The sequence below is a fragment of the Agelaius tricolor genome, unplaced genomic scaffold (assembly GCF_023055355.1).
Source record: "Agelaius tricolor isolate 1412-34295 unplaced genomic scaffold, bAgeTri1.0.p SCAF_1, whole genome shotgun sequence".
Taxonomy (NCBI): Eukaryota; Metazoa; Chordata; class Aves; order Passeriformes; family Icteridae; genus Agelaius; species Agelaius tricolor.
Window position 1 is genome coordinate 47,885,800 of NW_027269261.1, and position 20,297 is coordinate 47,906,096.

The following is a 20,297-nucleotide window of genomic DNA, read 5'->3' on the forward strand; positions in this document are numbered from 1 at the left end:
CCACGATAAAAGAACTGCAAAGAAACTGGAATGCTTTAAATACACCATCAGGTTCATATACTTTCAGTTCTGCCAAGCTGCTTCTCTACATACAAGTAGAGAACATTTGGGACACCTGGACTTAGCCCTGCATCACCAACAAAATTCATGTGGCAGAGAAGTAAATTGAACAGAAACAAAAAATGGCACAATTTGTCATTGTCACTTGAAACTTAAGACTAAAATTTATTTTTTTTTTTCCAGAATGCTGCATTTTAACAACCGTTGATTCTCTCTTTAGTGTGAAAGCACTGATACTTCACTTACATTGTAACATCACTCTGACTACTGAAGCTTTTACGCCTGGCCATCAAACACCATATCTAGTAAAAATGCAGTGTATGGAGACTAAGTTGTTTCTCTCCTGGATAAAACTTCTACTTAGCAGCCATGGAACACTGGACAATGTATTTCACTGTACTGACCACACATCTCACGTGAGTAAAACAACTCAGACCTCAGCTCACACCTCCGGACAGCTTGGGAGATGGAATAACTGGAACCTGCTCCAGTCTCACTGCTCGAGTATGACCTTCAGAAGATGCCCTAGGCCGTATCCAGCCCTGCTCTGTTGGGTGCAACTCCAATATCCTCCCCACAGCCACTGCATCCAGGCAGGAAAACTACTGTAAGCAAGAGGACGATGGCGCCAGGAAGAAATGTGCAAGTTTTATTTTTAAACATCATTGGATTGAAAAATAAAGAATCATATGGCTTATTGATATTTCAGGAGATAGTAGTGAATAAGTTAAAGAAGATTTCATTCCAAAACATATGTTGCTTCATTTATAGCTAAGCTAATGTAGACATATATTTTCTTATTTTTCTAAGTGTTGAACCACCACCTTTTTCCCCCCAAAAATATCTTCAAGTTGGCAATTTCTACAAAGCTGTTGTGGACTGAAGGCTTACAAAGAGTGATTTTTTTTTTAATAAGAAATATTCATCAGACCCAAATATAATTATTTAAATCAACTTCTTCCTGAGCAACTTAGAATTTGGAATGTGCTGAAAAGTTTCAATAAATAAGTCTAAGATTTACCAGCTTATAACGTACCTTTTAAAAGTTAAGCAAAATATATTTAATTACAGAGAAATAGGCCATAGGACCAGGAATATTAGATGCTATGTGCCAGATAAATTTAAGAACTACCATTTGAGGAGGAGAGGCCAGGTTGATTGTTACGAAAATACAACAATATTAAAACCTAGCGAGTAAATCACGAAGCAGCTTCTGTATTTAGATTATAAGTAGTGATGGCTGAAGATACCATTAAATAAACAAACAGATAGAAACAGACTTTACTGTAAGCGGCAGTGAACTCTCAGGAAGGGTGAATGTGTTAAGTGACCATATTCTGTTAAAACATTGGCAGAAAAAGGATTCAAACAGAATTTCAGAAACATGAGAATACTAGTTCTTTCCAAAATATAACAACTCCACAGTGTGTAAACTAATCATTACTCTTTCAATGTAATTTCATAGAAACCACTTAAAATATACAATGCAGCAGATTCATATTTTAGCTAATATGTTAGTTACTATCTGTGCCATTTTCAGCTTTCTTTAATGTGCTCCCCCCCACAGTAGTGCATTGCTACCACCAACCTGGATGTTAATAATGAGAACAGAATCTTCTTCCTAGAATTTTCTGTAAGTTAGCGTCTTGTATGAACTCTCCTTTATTTTCATTCTCTGTGTACAGGTAAAGACTGAGGAGTGAAGAAGATCGATCATAATTTTTACTGGCTCTCAGCAGGCTCATGGAAGAGGAAACCCTTGGAAAGCCCATTTGAGCTGATCCTGAGTTTATATGCTTCATCCATCACAAAATAACTTTTGCTTGATGTAGCAAACTGAAGTATGGCCTTGCAGATAGCAGCCATGGAATAGGAACCAAAAATTTTCTGGTAAATGTTTGAGAAAGGATGTGAGATAGACAGAGGTGGATTGTCCCCATCCTGGCAAGCAGCTGCAACATCTTGTACCTGCTTCTTTCCTGTGCTCTGGGGACAGGAATTTATTGCTCTTATTCTCTATTAGTCCAGCTTTCTCTGGCAACAATGGTGCATAAAAGGCCAAGGCCTCATCAAGATCCCAAACTCCTCCTATTCTGCTGTGTAGCAGAAGGCCAAGGAGCTCTGCCCAGGCTGCCTGTGGGTCTGTCCCTTCTGCACCTCCAGGGCTGGCAGGCTGGCCAACAGCCAGCACACCCACACATCACAGGGAATCCCACTCCAGGAACACCCACCTGAATAACTCCAGCACCTCACACAGTGGTGTTACTTCTCTTTCACCAGTTTCCACCGATCCCTTTTCTAGTATTGGCAGATAATATTTGTAGTGATTAACAAGGGCAATTTTCACAGTGACTCTTTCAAACGTATCACTGAATCAGCTTTGGTTTTGGAGAGCACATTTTCTTGTCTTTGTTTGATGATTCTGAACTACTTCAACTAGAGAAGCTGTGTATGCTCATATTGTTAATATTCCTTCTAGCCACACTAAAAGCAGGAGTTTAGTGTTTGTGCTGGTGGGGAAACTGCGTTCAGATTCAGATTCACAATTAAATTCTGCAGTTGCAGAAATACAGGTCATGCTTAATAGGAGCTCCAGATCACCCGAGCTTTTTAATTAGTAGCTTTTTCTGCATCTCTTTGGATTTGTGACCCAAAAGAATAATAAAAATCTAAAAATACCAATCTTGAACATAAACCCCATATGTTACATCTTTTCCTTTAGAGTCTGATAGAAACATATTCAACTGCTGACATAAAGCTCTGCCTGGCACTTTAAATTTGTTGTTGCCATTCACTGACCTGGTAATGTTTCCCACTCTATGAATTAGAAGGTTTTACCAAAAATATCTGGTTCCTGTACCTTGCCTTACATTCACTAGTGCTGATTTGGCAGAACAGCAGCCCTGCCCCTCTGGCACAAGTAATTCAAGGAGCTGTTACCTAACCTTTCTGAGCCTGGTATCCTTGGATTTGAAGACAAAGCAAAGGCTCTGACCATACCACTGGGATATCAGTGTGCTTTGGACAGAAAGAGGCACTCCTCCCAAATGGCTCACTGCCTGTAGTTCATGCCACAGCGTTATGCCATGAAGACTTTTTTATGGTCAAAGAGAGAGACGAGAATCTGTAAGATTTGCTTTTCATGAATGCCTAATCTATTCTTTTGTATTCTGCAGTTCACAAAGGACTACTGTGTATTCCCAAAGTTATTTTGTGACAGATGGTAGGTACTTCTCTCTTGAACTATGCTGTAGCAAGGATGCTATAGAGCCAACACTGTATAATGAATCAAACCTGTAAAATCAGGTATCTCCCAATGGCTCCAGCATGTGGGAATGATCTCTTCTGTTCCATTTCAAATCCGCTGCGCATTAAATCAGTTCCTTAAGGAATTACTTTTAATAATAATTAAAAAAAAATCTTAAGAAAGCTGGAGGGGTCACCAGAAGAGAGAGGATAGCTGATAGCTCTTCCATCCATCACCTTTTATAGATACCCTCTAGCCACTTTTCATCATCTTCTTCCTCATCATTTATTGGTTCTTCTGTTTCCAGGGGAGAAGGAATGAAGAACTCAGGTCTTGGACTTGGTTTCCCGCTATGAGACTTCAGTCCAAACTTGCGCTTTAGCAGGTGGAATTGTTCTTTGACATAGTAATAGAACTCATATTCATATCTCATGCGTTGGTAGAGGATCTGTATTGCTTCTGGAGAGGGGACGGTCTTTTTCACTGTCACAGTCAGATTGCCAAGTTTCCTATGTTCTGTAAAGAAAGAACAAGCAGCAACATGGTGGGTGCTGATTAGTGAGGCCAGACAAAACTTTTAAATTTAAACATTAAGGCATGGCCCTGCTACATTCCTGATACCAATGAGTTCAAGTTGTTTCTAACAATGGATTTACTTTTAACAAGATATGAAAAAACCCAGATGTTTGAAGTCAGACTTGCATGTTTAAATACGGCTAGTTCACACAGGTCTTGTCTGCAGTCACCAAAGATCCTAATTGTCAATGGTTACCTGAAAATGCAAACCATGTCATATGAACTATGAGCATTAGCCACACGTAGAGAAACCCACAATCTTGCCTAGCTTTGGAAATTTAACATCAGGCACGCCACCAAGCTTAACTAATCAATTATTTCCTATGTGGCATATGGTGACCTGTCTATGCTGTGCTTTATTATAGTTCAAATCTAAACAGATACTTGTCAACCTGAATCCATCTCAGGGTAGCACCGAAGGATTGCTGGCATCACCACATGACACCTTAGGATCAACTGTGCCTCTTAACCTTCTCATCTTGTTATACCTGTTAATGGAACTAGACTCATCTTCTTGTCATGCCCTGGAAGATTTCACTACTTTTTTTGTTCACCCTGACACTTTTGCTTTGGCAAACTGAAATACAAACCTTTTATTGTTGATAAGGAATTAAGAGTTACTAACAAAAATACTGAATTGTCTCTTTGCCCTCTCTCTCAATAAATGAGTCTGTCACTGGAGATGAATGTATTTAAATGAGGTGTAAAGCAAAATCTGAAGAGAATAATTTTGCTCTTTTCTAGATGGCAATTGGCTGCCAGAGCATCCCAAGTATTTTCATCCTAAGTATATAACATTCTTACTGTAACAGCAGTTCTTCAAGTCAGAAGTATTCAAAAGGGTCAGGCCATGAAGGACAGCAAAGAAAAAGCTAACATGGAGGAAGCAGACAACAAAGAACATTAAATGTTTCCAGCTGGGTTCCAGTGGCAGCAACTACCCTCACTTCCAGAGGGAGTCCCTCAATCAAAATGTGATTTTACCATGGGCAGTTTTGCTCATGTGAGCAGAACAAATGGAAGTCTTCTGAAGCACCTGCCAGCAAAGCTTAACAAATGCTTAACATCTCTACAGAGAAACAGATTTTCACAATTGCTTACACATAAAGCTAAGGGATGCAGTGCTGGCTCCTAGCAGAGAAGTGGGTTGTTCTTGGGATCCCACAAGTGATCTGTTTATCCAAGAGAAATAATCAAGAATAGCTTCTCAGGGAAGAGAGGAACTTTAAACAAAGACAAACCCTTTTATCCCAAGAGGTAATACAATACTAGTAAGTCCATCTAGCAAGCACAACAGCAATGATCTTTAGAGAAAAAGTTGGTACAAGATTTTAAATCTTGAAAAGTCCAACAGATGGGCAGAGCACAGCATTGAACATGAACTGCTTTCTTTAAATTTTAAAAGATTAATATTCATATAGCTTAAGGTATCCACACTCGTAAAAAATTTCAATTTTCACCTGGTGAACACACATTTTCCTCCTTCAGAGTAAAAGAATTAGAGAAAAACAATTCAGAATATTTTAATAATACTACAAGAGACAAGTACTGCTGGGGTGGACATCTTTTTAATTACTGGACTTCACTGTGTCCCACCCATCTGGTGCAGAAGAAAAAAGTTATATCTGAAATATCTATCTCTGAAATTGTTTTGCTTATCAGCTGTAGCAGAGTGATTTGAAATGCAGGAAGAATGATACAAAGGGAAGACATGTTAACTAGCTTATCCAATGCAACACTGTTCTAAATCACAAAAAAAATATTTAAAACATTAATTCTATTTTGCATCTATACTTTTAATTCCTTCTCTAAAGGAAGAATGGTTTTTATTAGTTGGTAACTATTAAAACATACTACTTTGTAATTAAATGGAACTTTTACACCAAAGTTAGTAGTTCTTCACACTGAAATCTGTCTCTACTCATATATGTAAGTAATTAAACAACTGAGTACACAGAGTTCTCTGTTCTTTAATTACAGTGATGTAAGGTGAAATATGTTCTATATTTACTTACTGTTTATCAATTTGCTTAGTTTTATTTAGATAGTAGTGAAATTATTAAAATATACAAAAAAAAAACAGGAAGAGAGATGCAATTTTAACATGTTATTTAGCTAAGAAAAAGTGTAGAGGAAGGATCAGGAAATGCTTGCATTTCAAACAGACAATGGCATAGAAAGCAGGACCTGTGGTTAATGAATAATGTGAAGTATTTTTGGTGAAAATATCTGGGTTCCCCAAGAGCTTATTCTCTTCTGCACCACGTTCACCCATAGACCAGAACAGACTCACAAATATGTCATCTAAATTTTTAGTCAAGTTGTTTAAGTTACCTTCAAATTGCCATTGTGTATGAGATGACTACATTCCAGAAAGGCCAATGTACTCAGTCTGTCCTTGGGTGAGAAAACTTTCTTATGATTATTGAGCACTTCAAGACACTCCTCTTTATTGTGCTTAACTGATAGCTCCTGCCAGCTTTGCAGTCTGGTTTTCTTTACAAATTCAGCAGCAAATATACACTACTAAATATTGCATTTATTAGCTTAAGCCTTTATACTGCCTGCCAACTTTGTTTTTATTTTACGTAAGTTATTTCTGCTACAGAAAACTCCATTTAGCTCAGTGGAAAAAGCTCTTTACTTATATGGTCCCTCCAGGACTGTAAGTGGGCAAAGCCACTTTCACAGCTCCAGCTCCCTTAGTGGCTGCTCTCCCAGCAGAGAGAGGCACTTGTGCTGAGCCCAGGAGCGCTGCCAACAAGGTGAAAAGCACGAGACTGCTTTCTTTGGGGGGCAGGAGCAGCCAAAGGCAATGTCCCACTGGTGTGCCAGGTAGGGAGCAGCCTGGAGCTCTGTGCCACCCTGGCAGCACAATACACTCCTCCTCTGAATGTGCTGCTGCAGTGGCACAGGGGTTTCTGGATGTGTGCAATTCTCTGCTCTGTTCACACACCCACCCACAGAATGTCTGAGCAGACAGGAGCAGCCACACTCTGGAAGGCTGCAGGGGCTGTGTAAATTTTCTGGCTCCTGTTTGTTTGCCTTGCAGCACAATCATTGGAACCACAGAGCACGAAGAGCTGTGAGGTGTGGGCTGTTGGGTGGTGTGAGTTGGGCCTGTGCCTGGCTACAAGCTCAGCTTTTGATAAAAAAACTGAACTCTGCTATTTTTTGTACTTGAACTTTATTTAGGCTAAGTTTTAATCTTAAATACTCTTAAAAGGCTCTTTAATACAAATAGGGATGAAATCACAAAACTGCCCCTTGAAGTCACCTCAAGTACCTCTTCTCATCATAGAAGCAAAATGGAAAATTAGGTAGATCTGGCTTAAAGCCAAAATACCAATCTGCATATGCTACATAAACCACGCTGCCCCACCAAAGGACCCCCATTTTATGACCTTTGAGACAGCTAACCAGATGGAGGGCAACAAACTATACCATTTACTTCTTAGGGTTATTTTTTTAAAAATATGTTTGCTTTGGCATTATTTTCAATTACTAGAAGAATGTACTATACAGTAATGCACCTCCCAGAGCAGCCTGCTCATACCTTAAATTAAGACTAAACTGGTATGCAGATAGGAATGAAGAAAATTAAATTCTTTTGGGTTACCACTTGATGAGTGTTTACTGCTACTTTCCACACTCTCACTTTTTTTTTTTTTTAAACTAAGAAATGGACATTACTCACTGCAGCAATCCAAACCATAGGGAAAAGTGAGTTTTATAACTTGTGGCTCCAAAAACCCTGAATTGCCATATTTAGACAAAATGATCCTAAAGGCATTCTCCACCTCAGAAGAAACTTTGAGAACGATGTGCTCTCCAGTGTCCTGCTGTTTTGGGGGGTGCCATGCAGAGGCTGCTCCTGGATGAAGCTACAGGGAGCCAGTGTCCCTGGGGGCCCTTGAGGAGAGGTGAGGCAGGCTGGAGGCAGCGCAGGGTGGCTGCAGGCCCGTGGCTTGCCGGGCTCACACCCGTGGTGGAAGAACGCCACGCCGAGCTGCGCCGCTCCCATGGCTGTGAGAGAGAACACGGTGCTGTCACACACACAGCAAACTCATTTCCTGCAATGGGCAGGGAGGCCCCATGTCTCAATTGCATGCAGCTGAGTTACAGCACATACCTACTTCTCCAGAGTTTTAAATGGAAAGAAATATGTGTCACTGTGGTTAGATGTGACGTGCGAAGGGGCGAGGGTCTCTGCTTGATCTGCCTCTCATTGCTGTGGTGCCAACCTCTGATGGCTACACTAGAAATGATCTCCCCTGGAATGTTCAACTGCACTCAGCAAAAATTTTCTGGCACAACTGATTTGCTTCACAAACTTGAGATTTTTAGCCTGGCACTTGAAGGATATCTGGAAAAGGACAGTTTGGGGAGAATGGATCAGACACTGATGTGCTGGGCTTGCATGTCTTTCCAATGGCCACTGGGCTACTGCTGCTCAGGAGTTTCAGCCCAGGGCAGGTCCCTGGATCCGAGCTGGAGAAGGGATGGTGTGCTGCAGCCACACTCTGTGATGGAGCACCTTGCTTTGGCTCACGTTTGTTAATGAAAGCAGGGATGGTGGAGAAAATCTAACAGAGGCACTGACCAGGCAGAAATATATTAAAAATCAAAAGTGATGGAAAAGTGAAGTATCAATTTGTCCCACAGTATCTACCAACTTCATCCAAAATACCATGAATCCCAGTTATTACCCTCTTTACTAGAGGTTAGTTTAGTCTCAGTTATTCACACCAACAAAATATGGTTTAAGTTTTAACAACACAAAGATAAAGATTGGACCCTCACATGCATACTGGTGACAGCTTGCTTGGTTTTAGCATTTCTGTCCTGAATTATTGTGGTGCTTTGCTGACATAGAACAACTCCTAACTCCAAGGGATTAGGAGAACTCTCGCACACTGGCACACAGCCACTTCCTATCTCCTAAAGATCAGGTATGGCTCTCTCTGAAAGAGCAGCTCTCCAGAGGTCACGGAAACTCCCAGAACTTCAGGGATCTGCAATCCTAGGCAATAGAACATCCTATTATTTACCAAACAGGGATCTTGGGAGCAAATACACCAGCCTGTAATTGGTCCAGACACTGTAAAATAATGGAACTAGGTGAGTCAGCAATGTTCTTTCTTCTTCCTTACCACTACAATAAATAAAGAAAGTGGAGGAAAGGATAGTCTCCCTGTTAACCTTATACAATTTCATTAACTTATATTAACATAGAAAAAAAATGCAGGAAGCTCTGATAATGACAAGGTGGCACAGAAAAATGGAGGGATGCCAAAACAGAGATTAGCCAGGAAGAGTTCAAAGAGATAATCTAAAAGACACATAATCAAACAACTACTGATGTTCAAGGATGTAAACACTAAGGAGGCATGATATAAAACCACAGCAAGGAAGAAAGATGAAGAAAAAAGTAAATAAAAGTTAGCAATAAGTGATAAATATAAGGAGTACCTTGGGCTGATAAGGCCATAAATCACAAATATCTTCCTACACTATACAAATAACATATATTTAGAAAATATTGCAGAGGTCAGCACTGCACTGGTCTGGCTGTCTAGTGGACAGTGCAACAGTGATATGAATTCAACAGTGCTCTTACATAACTTGAGCTGTTAGAGGCATTATATCACTATTATGAAACACTTGCCATACAACACACTCAGCAATGCTAATATATAACTTTCTCCAGCTACTACCCTCTGAAGTCTCTTCTCCAACCAGTAAGTATAAAGAAATCTCTAAACTCTCCTCCTGGAAATGTCACAGTGCTATGCCTTTGCTCCTACCAGTTCAGAGCTCTGGATCCAACAACATGGATTTCCAGCTGCATGGAGCACTTCAGCCAACCCTGCTGTACCACACACTGCCTCTGATGCTGTCCTTGGCCTGGAAATGTGCTGTGTCTCACACAAGATCAGATAACAAATCTCAGCAGCATCTTCTAAGAGACTCATTCATTTGGTGCATTTTAATGTTGCATTCCCAGTTCAGGTAGGTTAACACAGAAGAAAAAGAAAAGTTGAAAATTAATCCACACTGGTAGAATGAACAGGCAGATTCTTATGAGAATGTGGTCAGGTACTTTTATAGCCATTAAGCAACTTTTAAGTTGAACTAGACAGAGTTGGAGGTGCCAAAACCAAAGTCATCTGCAGAGGAAATGCCAGGATTGTCTAGTTTGAGTTGCTGAAAGAACTGCTATGGTTGCAGCTCATACGCTGCAATTTCTAATGTATCTTTTACAGCTGTTTAAGAGTTATTGAATGAATCCAGTCAAATCTGGATCTGACAAAACCACAAGTTAAAAATAGGTTCTTACACATGGCTTGTGAGCAGTGCTGCATAGTAGGTTAATCAGATACTAACATTATCATTCTTTTGCAGACAGAGGAGAGAGTTGCAATGACCGAGACAAATTTCAGCAGCGCTTACGAGCAGGAAAAGCTTCACCACAGCTATGTAATGCAGAAAGTCTGCAGAAATACAGCCCAGGACTTGAGAATCTAGAGCAGGCATCTTGCCTTTGTGCTTCGAGTCACAGTAGGCTGCTATCTGTGATTTTTGTCCACAAAAAGGAAATGATGAAGAGGCGTGCTGTGCAAGCTAAGATGTCCAAGAGGGATGGAGAGAGGTGGAGGTAACTTTATTTCCATATATAGTATTGGTAAGTGAAACACTGGCATACAGCATCCAGTTTTGTAACCACATCCTAAATCAGGAAGAGTATGAAAACAGCCTCAGAATGAACACTGGGGTTGAAAGGGACACTTTGGAGAACAATGATAAATTTGCTCTGGTCAGCTTACCAAAAAAAGATGGTTGAGAGGTGACTTGGTTACAGCATCTGCATATTTTCATGGTGAGAAAACTACGGGTACTGAAGGGCTGGAAGCAGGAACCAGACAAATGTGGACTGGAAGTATGGCACTGCTTTCTTGAAGTGGTGAAGGTGATTTATTGTTAGTACAAAACAAACACACTTGATTGGTATCACTTGATAATTGTGCATCAATGATGGATAACTCAATGAACTCCAGATACTGGTCTCTATGCAGAAGAGAGACTGTGTGGCCTGCAGCACACAGGAAACCAACCTCAATGACCCAATGATGCATTTAAGTCTTGCACAGATTCAAGTTTTGAACATCTTGCTTGTGTCAGCTTCCAAGTCAGAAGCACCACATGTAAAAGCTTTTGTCACTGCATTTCAGATACCTCAGTGTGAATGTCTTTTATGGAAGATGTCTGAACACCCAATTTGATACATTTTTCACTTGACTGTTCAAACCTAGTGGTCACCACCCTTGCAGGAATGGGAAATAATCCTATATTTTTTCAAAAAAATGTTGAGACTATAGCTTTAAAAATTGTTAATTCTTAATGCAGCCTCTTATATGCTTAGCCTCTTAGACTTAAGCCTAAGTCTTCCAAGAGCATATATAAAGAAATAAGCAGTCCTATGTAACTACTGAAATGAAAAATGAATGCAAAAATACTAACTAGGATATAACTAATGTCTAGTAATAAAACTTATGCACTGCCAAGGCAAAATCACAACTGATAGGAGATACAGGACTGGGAAGATGGATGTTGCAGTATGAGGGCTGCTATTAAAATGGGGGAAAAAAGGTGCTATTGGTTCTTTTCTCTCTTGTGAGAAAGTTGCCAGTTCTAAGAAGATTTTCTCCCAACCATGTCTGCACACACACAGCTGAAAGCCCCAAAATGGTTTTGCTTCTTATTATTTCAAGTTACAGGCGGTCAAGAGAAAATTGTCTCTTTTGCCCTTAGGTTCTTTTGTGTATAATGAGTGACTGAAGGCAGCCAGGGGCCGAGGCACTGCTGAAGAAGGAAGAATGCTACCAGAGCAGAAACAACACACTGTTCCTTTCAAGTTCACCCCCTCCTGGCCCACATCCCGACTGCCTTGGCCAGCTGCCAGGACATCGGGACAAAGGCTTCCTCCTCTGGCCAAAACTGAGGAAAAGGGTCTGTTGTTTAACACAGGCAGACTTGTTTCAGCAAGAGAAAAAAAGAAGAGGAATTATATTAACTAGAAGCCCTGGGAGAGGAGAGTAATCTCATAGTGTGGCTAATGCAATTCTCACCCTGTGCTTTTCCTGGAGAGGGAACATCTTAATTTTCTACTGTTCAGGCTAGGAGGCAAAGTATAATGTCCCAACAGGGCTAAGCCCTAAGGCTGCCAGGGTCTTCATGTCCCCTGAGGTCACTATGAACCAGAAACAAGAATCCATCTTTCCTCCTTCCAGGAAGGTCCAGGCAACCCACTCTGCCCTCCATGCCTGCACTAATAGGCTCACATGAAGGGCAAGTGTCCTCACTAAAACAGTAATCCTATGCACCTAGGAGACCTCCAAGAGTCTGACAGATAGACTAGATTTAGCTATCTCAGGACTTCACAGTGACCAAAATTCCTGCTGGATTTCCACAAATGCAACCCAAGTCAAGGTGAATTCATGCTTGGGTTTTTCACTGCCTGTGTTACAGAGCCTGCAGTCATGTCTGCAATGAGGAACCTGGGACACTTGGGATTTGCTGTGATTTGAGAGTTTCTGTCTCTCCTGGAAATCTTGGAGGCAGATGCTGTTGCAGAAGTTACAGAGATACAATGGCTCTTCATGCCAATCTCAGCACTTTAGCAGCTCAGCCACAGGTGAGGGATGGGGGCTTGAGAAAGGCAGAAGAAATTCCCTTGGTCTGGTGTGACCCACTTGATCCCAAAGCGCTCCCTCAGAAGCTGTATCACAGGATGTAGTGTCTCAGTGACCTGTGACAGGAGACTTCCCCTGGCAATTCCTTAAATGCATGAGAGCTTTTGGAAGCAGGCTCCAACTCAAGCATAAGTATGATTTTAATCTGTTTGGGTTAATATAAATGAATAGAAAACCATTTTTAGGAGCTTAGAAGGTGTTCAAACACCATCAAGATTTACACATGTATGTACTTGCTATATATTCCAAGCAATATATTTTCTTCCAGAAGGAGTGTGAAAACAGCATTTCTGACATGCTTACAAGACTAAGATCTTGGAAGATAAAGGCTTCCCTATGCACTCCATCCATCTGTGCCAGCCAGTAGCAAAGACAGCTGCCTCTGCAGTAACTCTCACCTGTCTTCTGAGACTGACACGATCAGCTCCAGCACACCTTCACCATCCTTGCTTGTGTGTCAGCACCAAGAACAATCCATTGAGGGAACAGGGCTTGCTCAATGACCTTTTTTAATTCAACTCCCATTTATCATTAATGTACAGACAAGGAAGAGATACATGGGTGCATCACTTGGCCATCTATCACCTTCCTTACAGGAAGTATATTCTCAGTAGCCTTAACTCTATTGCTTGTTAAAGGACTTAGCTGAACACTCTGAAAGCACACATGAATCCCAATGAGAGACTTATGGGGTATGAAAAGCCATTGCTCCTGCACTTAATCCTGTAAATTGTCTTATGTCTGCAGTATTTCAACCAGTAGTTTCATGCCAGTGTTAGAGAGACTGGCTAGTATCAAAGTTTCCAGGATAGTCTGCACATTAGTTTAATGACAATACTAGACCTGCCATAATGACTGCTGTGCTTCAAAGTTATACTGCACAAACCTTTCCCTTGTGATTAACAAAACAGGAGATAAAATGATCTCCTGTCTTTTTCCATTTCAGTATTTACAGGAACTTGTAAATGTTAACACCTCTGAATAAGAATAAAATGAGACAGAAACCAGGCAATGTGACAGCAATTAGGAAAAGCTCGACAAGATAAATCAATTTTGGGAGGGAATGAGGTTACTAAAAGGAACACTAAGCGTGCAACAACCTAGGCTTTTGTGGAAGAACATTGCAATTTTCTACAAGGCAATCTTCAGGAGTGGTAGAATAAAGACATTCAACATTACTCACAAAATGTGCAATAGTGGAAGTTATATCAAGATAAAGAGAGAAACCTGTTGAGGCAGGCTGGACATAGTCAGCAGTCAAGCACCCATGTGGCCATTTGCTCTCTCCTGCTGCTCCCACAGAGGGAGGATGGAGAGAACAGGAAGAACAAAAGCAAGAAAAGTCTTGGGTAGAGATAAGAACAGTTTAGTCTGGAGGAGGTGGGGAGGGAGGGAGTGATGCAATGTCATCCCTTCCCCATTCCCCAGTCAGTGCATAAGCAATGGCCATCCCAGAAGCCAAAGATCCCACTCCTTCCTCCACCTCTACTTTTACTGATTACTGAACATGTTATTACATGGTATGAACTATCTCTTTGGTCAATCTGGGTCAGTTGTCCTGGCTGTGTCCTCTCCCAACCTCTTGGCCCATCCCCAGCCTACTGACCAAAGAGCAAAATGACAAGAAGAGAAGGCATTGATGCTGTGAATTCTGTAAGTAAATTTAACTTATCTGATAACATAATAAAACACAGAAAATATCATTAAGAACCAGAAGTCAGTATTTCGGTGACCAATTTCAACACCTAATCCTCTAAACAACAAATCCAAGCCTGAATCAAAATCCTATTCAATTTGCTAAGCTTACTAGAGGAATATTTTTTTTCAATACAGAATATTTTAATGAAGATCTGTGGAAGACATGATGAAAAAGTTATCTGAGAGAATAGTACATTCAGGGTTGCCATAATAAGAAATACAATGAAAAAATAAACAATCAAGCCCACTTTAGAAAGGCCTGTCCAAAAAAATAAAAAATTCACCTCTGGATTAGTGTACATTTGTGTAGAAGGGACATTGACCATGCTGATGTGTGTATGCACTTACACATAACAACAGGGCTCTGAGACACAGGTTTTCACCCAGGCTCAGTGCTCAGTGGGTGAGCAATGCACACAATCAGGTTTTGTCTTAGAATCATAATCATAAAGGTTGGAAAGACCTCCAAGTTCACTGAGTTCAACCTTTGACAGAACACACCAGGTCAAGTAAATCATAGCACTAAGTGTCTATGTTTCAGTCTTTCCTTGAACACTTCCAGGGACGGTGACTCTACCACTTCCCTGGGAAGTTTCTTCCAATGCTCAGTGAAGAAAGTTTTCCTGATGTCCAACCTGAATGGTCCCTGGCACAACTTAGGCCATTTTCCCTTGTCCTTTTGCTGGTTCCCTGGCAGAAGAGACCAACCTGGCTACAATCTCCATCCAGGTAGTTGTAGAGAGTGGCAAGGTCTCCCCTGAGCCTTCTTCTCTCCAACTTGAACAAGCCCAGCTCTCTCAGCTGCTCCTCATATGACTTCCCCTCTAAACCTTTTACCAGCTCTGTTGCTCTCCTCTGGACACCCTCCAGAACCTCAATGTCTTTCTTGCAGTGAGGGGCCCAGAACTGGACACAGCACTCGAGGTGTGGCCTCACCAGCACCATGTGCAGGGGGACAGTCACTGCCCTGGTCCTGCTGGCCACCCAGATACAGGCCAGGATGTCTTTGGCCTTCTTGCCCACCTGGGCACACACTGGCTCATGTTAAGCCAGCTGTCAACAGCACTCTCAGGTCCTTCTCTGCTGGGCCACTCTCCAGACAAAAAAAAAATCTATTGGGGAGGTTGTCCTCTGCAACTGAGTATGCAGCTTTGGGAGGGACACACACAGAGCTATTGAAGGAGGAAGGGTACACCCAGCCTAACCAGTCCAAACAGCAGAATTAACCCTGGCAGCCAATGTGGGGACAGATGCTGCAGCTAGATTGCCTTCACATCCATTCTTAGTGCTGAGTATGCAGGTCCTGGAACATAATTCAATGCCTGAATGGGGCCAAGTTCGTCAGTAAACCCACAGGTGCTGGGAGTATGAAATTGTGACTCTGAGCTCTTTAAAAAACATTTCTCACAGGCTACTCCAGTGTGTCCAGTGACTGTGGTCATCAGCTTCTAAATAAACAAAGTAACCTGGGCACATCACGTTCAGCTGAAACTTCATCCATCTTCTTGCCATAGTGGCTGACAGCATTTCTGGCACATTCCCAGAGCATTTAATTTTATTAAGTACATTTACTGAAGAAATGAAAACCCTTAAACTGAGTAAATATAGAGTCCTCATAAATATAACTAGGTCGTTTTCATTTTGTTTGAGAAACAGTGGGAAATGAAAAACTGCAAGGCTAAAGGAAGTGAAGAGGCTATTTATGTAGCATGGGAAAAATTAAACTGAGATTCAACACTTTAAAGTGGGTGACATCTGTTTATCAAAATACTTTTGTTGTATCTTTTGCTTTTTGTCTCTTCCTGCTAAGACTCAGAAATGGGGATGCAGTGCTAGATCCAGCCTTTGATTTTAGCAGCAATCTGGGCAAGTTCTGCCATTATTTCAAAAGCAAAATTTTGGTCTGGCAGTGCCAATTGCTAATAAAATACACTAATGTATCATGTGCCATTTCTTCACTAAATTACTCACACGTGCATACAGTATGAAAAGATGTGTGGGACTAGGAGTTTTTCCCTTTTTGCACATGAGATACAAAGTGGCTATGTGCTTAACTTTTTATTACTTTTGAAGGAATGGGATGCACACCAAGATGTGGTCTGAAGGGGTAACTGAAGCAGTCTGTGAACTCAGCAGATGAATTAAGCAGGAACTCACACCATTGCTTTCTGCAAGTAGCTTGCAAAAACATGCACCAAGGAAAATAATTTTCAATGATTCAAAGCAGAACCTTTGGCTAAGTGGCATATCTGCCTTTAAACTAGGCTAAATACTAAGTACTTCTGCAAATGCACAAAGTACTGGGGCCTGCCAGGGACCCAGTACCATATTCCACCAGCAGCAGAAGGCAGTGCCAAGTAAATTCTGAAATTTAATATACAGACAGATATGCTTTGCAGTTTCACTGATCTTCTGTTAGTAAAGGCCCAAGATGAACTGGTCTGACATCTTTGGTAAACTGCTAAAGTGTAAGACAACAGACTGAGTTTTCTTGCTATCAACCACTTGCACTGGTATGTCTGCACCAAAAGGCAAAGTTGTACAAGATGCAATTTGTTCTTGTTCTTTTCCACTAATAAGAGCAAAAAATGGCTGACTATAAAAAGGGTTTACTGCTCTCCAGGAGCTGTTCTTGGTACATCTGGATAAATATGTATGTGTATCAGGATATGTGTATGTGTATGCCCATCATAATAATGTGTTTCTTTCAAGGGCTTAGAGCACTCATCTCACCCTTTTCACTATGCTGACTGGAAATAACAATTTGCCATTTGCAAACAAAACAAAACAATCTTAACACAATAAATTGTTTCATTGTACTTAAAAAGAATGCACACCCTCCATGCTTAGCATCTCACCTGGTCATTACAGAAAATCAATGAATTGGCTTTGCACACAAAGTCATGAGCTAGACTAAGTACTGAAATTCCAGAAAGAATATGAACTCTTCATAACACTATTTGGCATCCAGGATTCCCAGCTGATGTCCTGACTCTAATAGCTTTTAATTGCCATCACAGACACTCAAAATTTACCACTGAGTTTACCATTGCTGAATTAAATAAGAATGGAAATAGATAGGGTAAGAGTCTAGAGTAGAAAAACCCCACAACTAAAATATCCACAAATCCTGACATAATAACTCTAAGGAAAATATGGAAAGCATGTGATACTTCTGTGATGCAACCAGCCAAACACTAGTCTCTATGAACAAGTATTCAATGCAGAAAAACAGATTGAGGACTTCTCAAACACCAAAACATTAGCTGCGGGCAGTGAGTGTCCAGAGATGTAGCTAATCCAAAAATGTGCTGATCCAAAAATCTTGGAGAGAATATGGAGGAAGCAACTGGTGAAATTACCTCACTGCCAAATACCTGAGCAGGTTGGTTCAACCATCATCCCTCACCCCAGTTGGTCCTGCCATGCTTCACTCTCTTCAAGACCCCTTCATAGTTTTACAGTCCAAAATTTTTCCCCAGGTTCCCATCTTCTGCAGTTCATTCACTCTCTAGCAGTTGCTTTGGTCACCATGCAGGGGTTTCTTGAGACTTTACTGGAATAGATCTTCCTCTTCATTCACCTCCTTTGCTCTTGGTAAGGGAGTCCTGGGCTTCTGCTGTGTTTCTGTACCCCACAGGGGAACTAAGGTTATAGACTTTGTTCCTGGAATCACTGCAGAAAAATATAGTGGGGTGCTAAAAAACCCAAAGTGAAGTCCACAAATGAGCCCCAAACAATTCAACCAAAACTTAAATCAAATAGCACTCAATGATGCACAGATCTGTCTATTGGATAGGCAAGGAAAGCACTAAGAAGGATGACATAAACTTTGGTTTTGTACTCATACTTCATCCCTGCTCCTACAAACACTACTGCATGTCAACTCCTAGCCAGCATCCCTGTCTACCCTACTGTGTACCAGCATGAGTCCTGCTGATGAACTCCAGACAGCCATTCAGGGCACCAAACAACCCCCAGAGAGAGAAACAGCCATTTACCTCTCTTCACTGGTCATGCAGAGAGTTCAGTTTCCCCAATACATAATTTAAGTACTGACATTAAATAATATCAATACCCAGTGAAGTATGGCAGGTTTGTCAGCTATCTGAAGACCCTTCAAGGGTGAGTCATGGCTACTGTGAAAATGGCAGAGCACTCATGGAACAGTAGAGAGTGGAAGAAAACTTAAAAGAAAAATAAGACTTCAATGCCCAGAAAATATTTAGTGGTATTTAGGATAAAACGGAGTTTTTGGTGAATATTTTCATTCAATGTTTTAAATAAATTTGCTTTGGCTATGCTGTCACTTCTGTCATGTCCAATTTCCACTAGCTTTGGGAAGATGTATATTATATATCAGTCACCCATTAATTCCACACTCTCATTTTATGTAACAGAAAAAGCATGTGTTCGTGCCCAAGCACAAAACCTCCCAACTTGGTAACATCCTAAAAGCCACAGGAGCACAGCTCTGCAAAGCACTGTGGGCTCTGGTTGACTGCGCACACCCATGGCTCCCTGCATGCACCAAACTCTGCTACGGCAACATCCATGTGCTCCCTGCCCCTTGTCCTCCCTCCACACTGGCCCAACACAACCACTGGCTCTCCCAGTAACTTGTGCTACACTTCCTTCTAGTGAGAAAGAAGCAAAACCTGAAAGAGCCCACCCCTTCTGTTCCCTTTTCTTTGCTAGATCCAACAGTACTCTTCATCAGTCTGTTTTTCCCCCTTCCACTCCACAAATAGCAAGAAATAAAATAATGTAGGTGATGGCTTGGAAATGAATTGAAGCAGTCAAGAAGCAGAAGGAGCAGAGACAAGACAAGCACACAGTCTTTGTTCTAAGCCCTACCTTTGCATGCTCTGCTACACCAAAGATGTGATACCCATAATGACTTATAGGTACACACGTACCCCAAGAACAACAATACATCACACAAAAACACAACTTCCCAGGCCCTTCAAAATTCAGTTGAAAGGAACAAAATGGAAGAAGACAAACCTCATTCAAAACTTGCATTACACAAAAGGTATTAAATAGAATTGTATTGAAAAAGGCACAACAATAAGCTATATTATTTTATCATTAATCTGTCAGAACACAAGAAATTAGGTTTTTTCCTATGCTGGATGGATAGAGCTGAATAATTCCACAATTACAGGGAAGCCAGCCCAGAAAAAAACAACCACAAGGAAAGCAAACTGTGAGGAGAGTATTTCAGGGCCTGAGAACAGAGCAGGAGGGCTTGCGTGGGCTGACAACAGATGCTGCTCCAGCAAACAGCAGAGCAGGGAGGGATGGGTAAATGCTGGCATTTACTTGCTGTTTTAACTTAGGCAGTTGGAGGAAGATAACAATTTAAGACACTGCCTCCTGGATAGCTTTTGTATTTCTCCTGAGTCTTCAATTATTATAGTTTTCTCTCTCTTCAATATTCTCATTTCCCCTGGGTATGCACTGACCAGCAACTTGCATTCTCTACAAATCCTCCCACTAGCTATCTGGAAAGAAATTTATGCCAGAGGGCATAACCCTCTTCTAACATGTAGATGCCTTTAAAACCACAAGTCATCTTCAGAAAGCAAATTGCACAGAGATGCATAAAGAATTCCTCCAAGACCTATTTAGGAGGCAAGTGAATTCAGCCAACTCACAAACATCAGCAGTAATTTCAATTCAGTAAGCATGACTGGCATTCTCAAAACCTTCGCCCAAACCACACAACCTCCATGCACGTGCACTTCTTCTAAAAATATTTCTTCTTGCTCTGTTTTTGTGCTCACTTTTTGCCCTTGGCCTTTATGATAAAAAATTTCTGGGTGAGCCCTGGAGAACTGAGCAGACCAAACACTAATTCTCATATGGAATTTATTTAGAGGGGAAGAAAAAAAATCCCTTAAGTTGACTAGTTACGTTATTTTGAACTGGTTTTATATTTTATGCGTACATAGTGGAGC

At 41.1% G+C, this 20,297-nt stretch overlaps 1 protein-coding gene across 1 annotated transcript in view; it reads right to left on the bottom strand.

Annotated features, from left to right (window-relative positions):
- Window positions 1–695: 695 nt before the first annotated feature.
- Window positions 696–20,297, bottom strand: part of UST (uronyl 2-sulfotransferase) — a 154,471-nt gene continuing 134,869 nt past the window's right edge. The window contains exon 8 of the mRNA XM_071432972.1: window positions 696–3,823. Within this exon, the coding sequence (XP_071289073.1) occupies window positions 3,540–3,823 (284 nt within the window). The 3' untranslated portion in view covers window positions 696–3,539. The remainder of the gene's footprint in view (window positions 3,824–20,297) is intronic.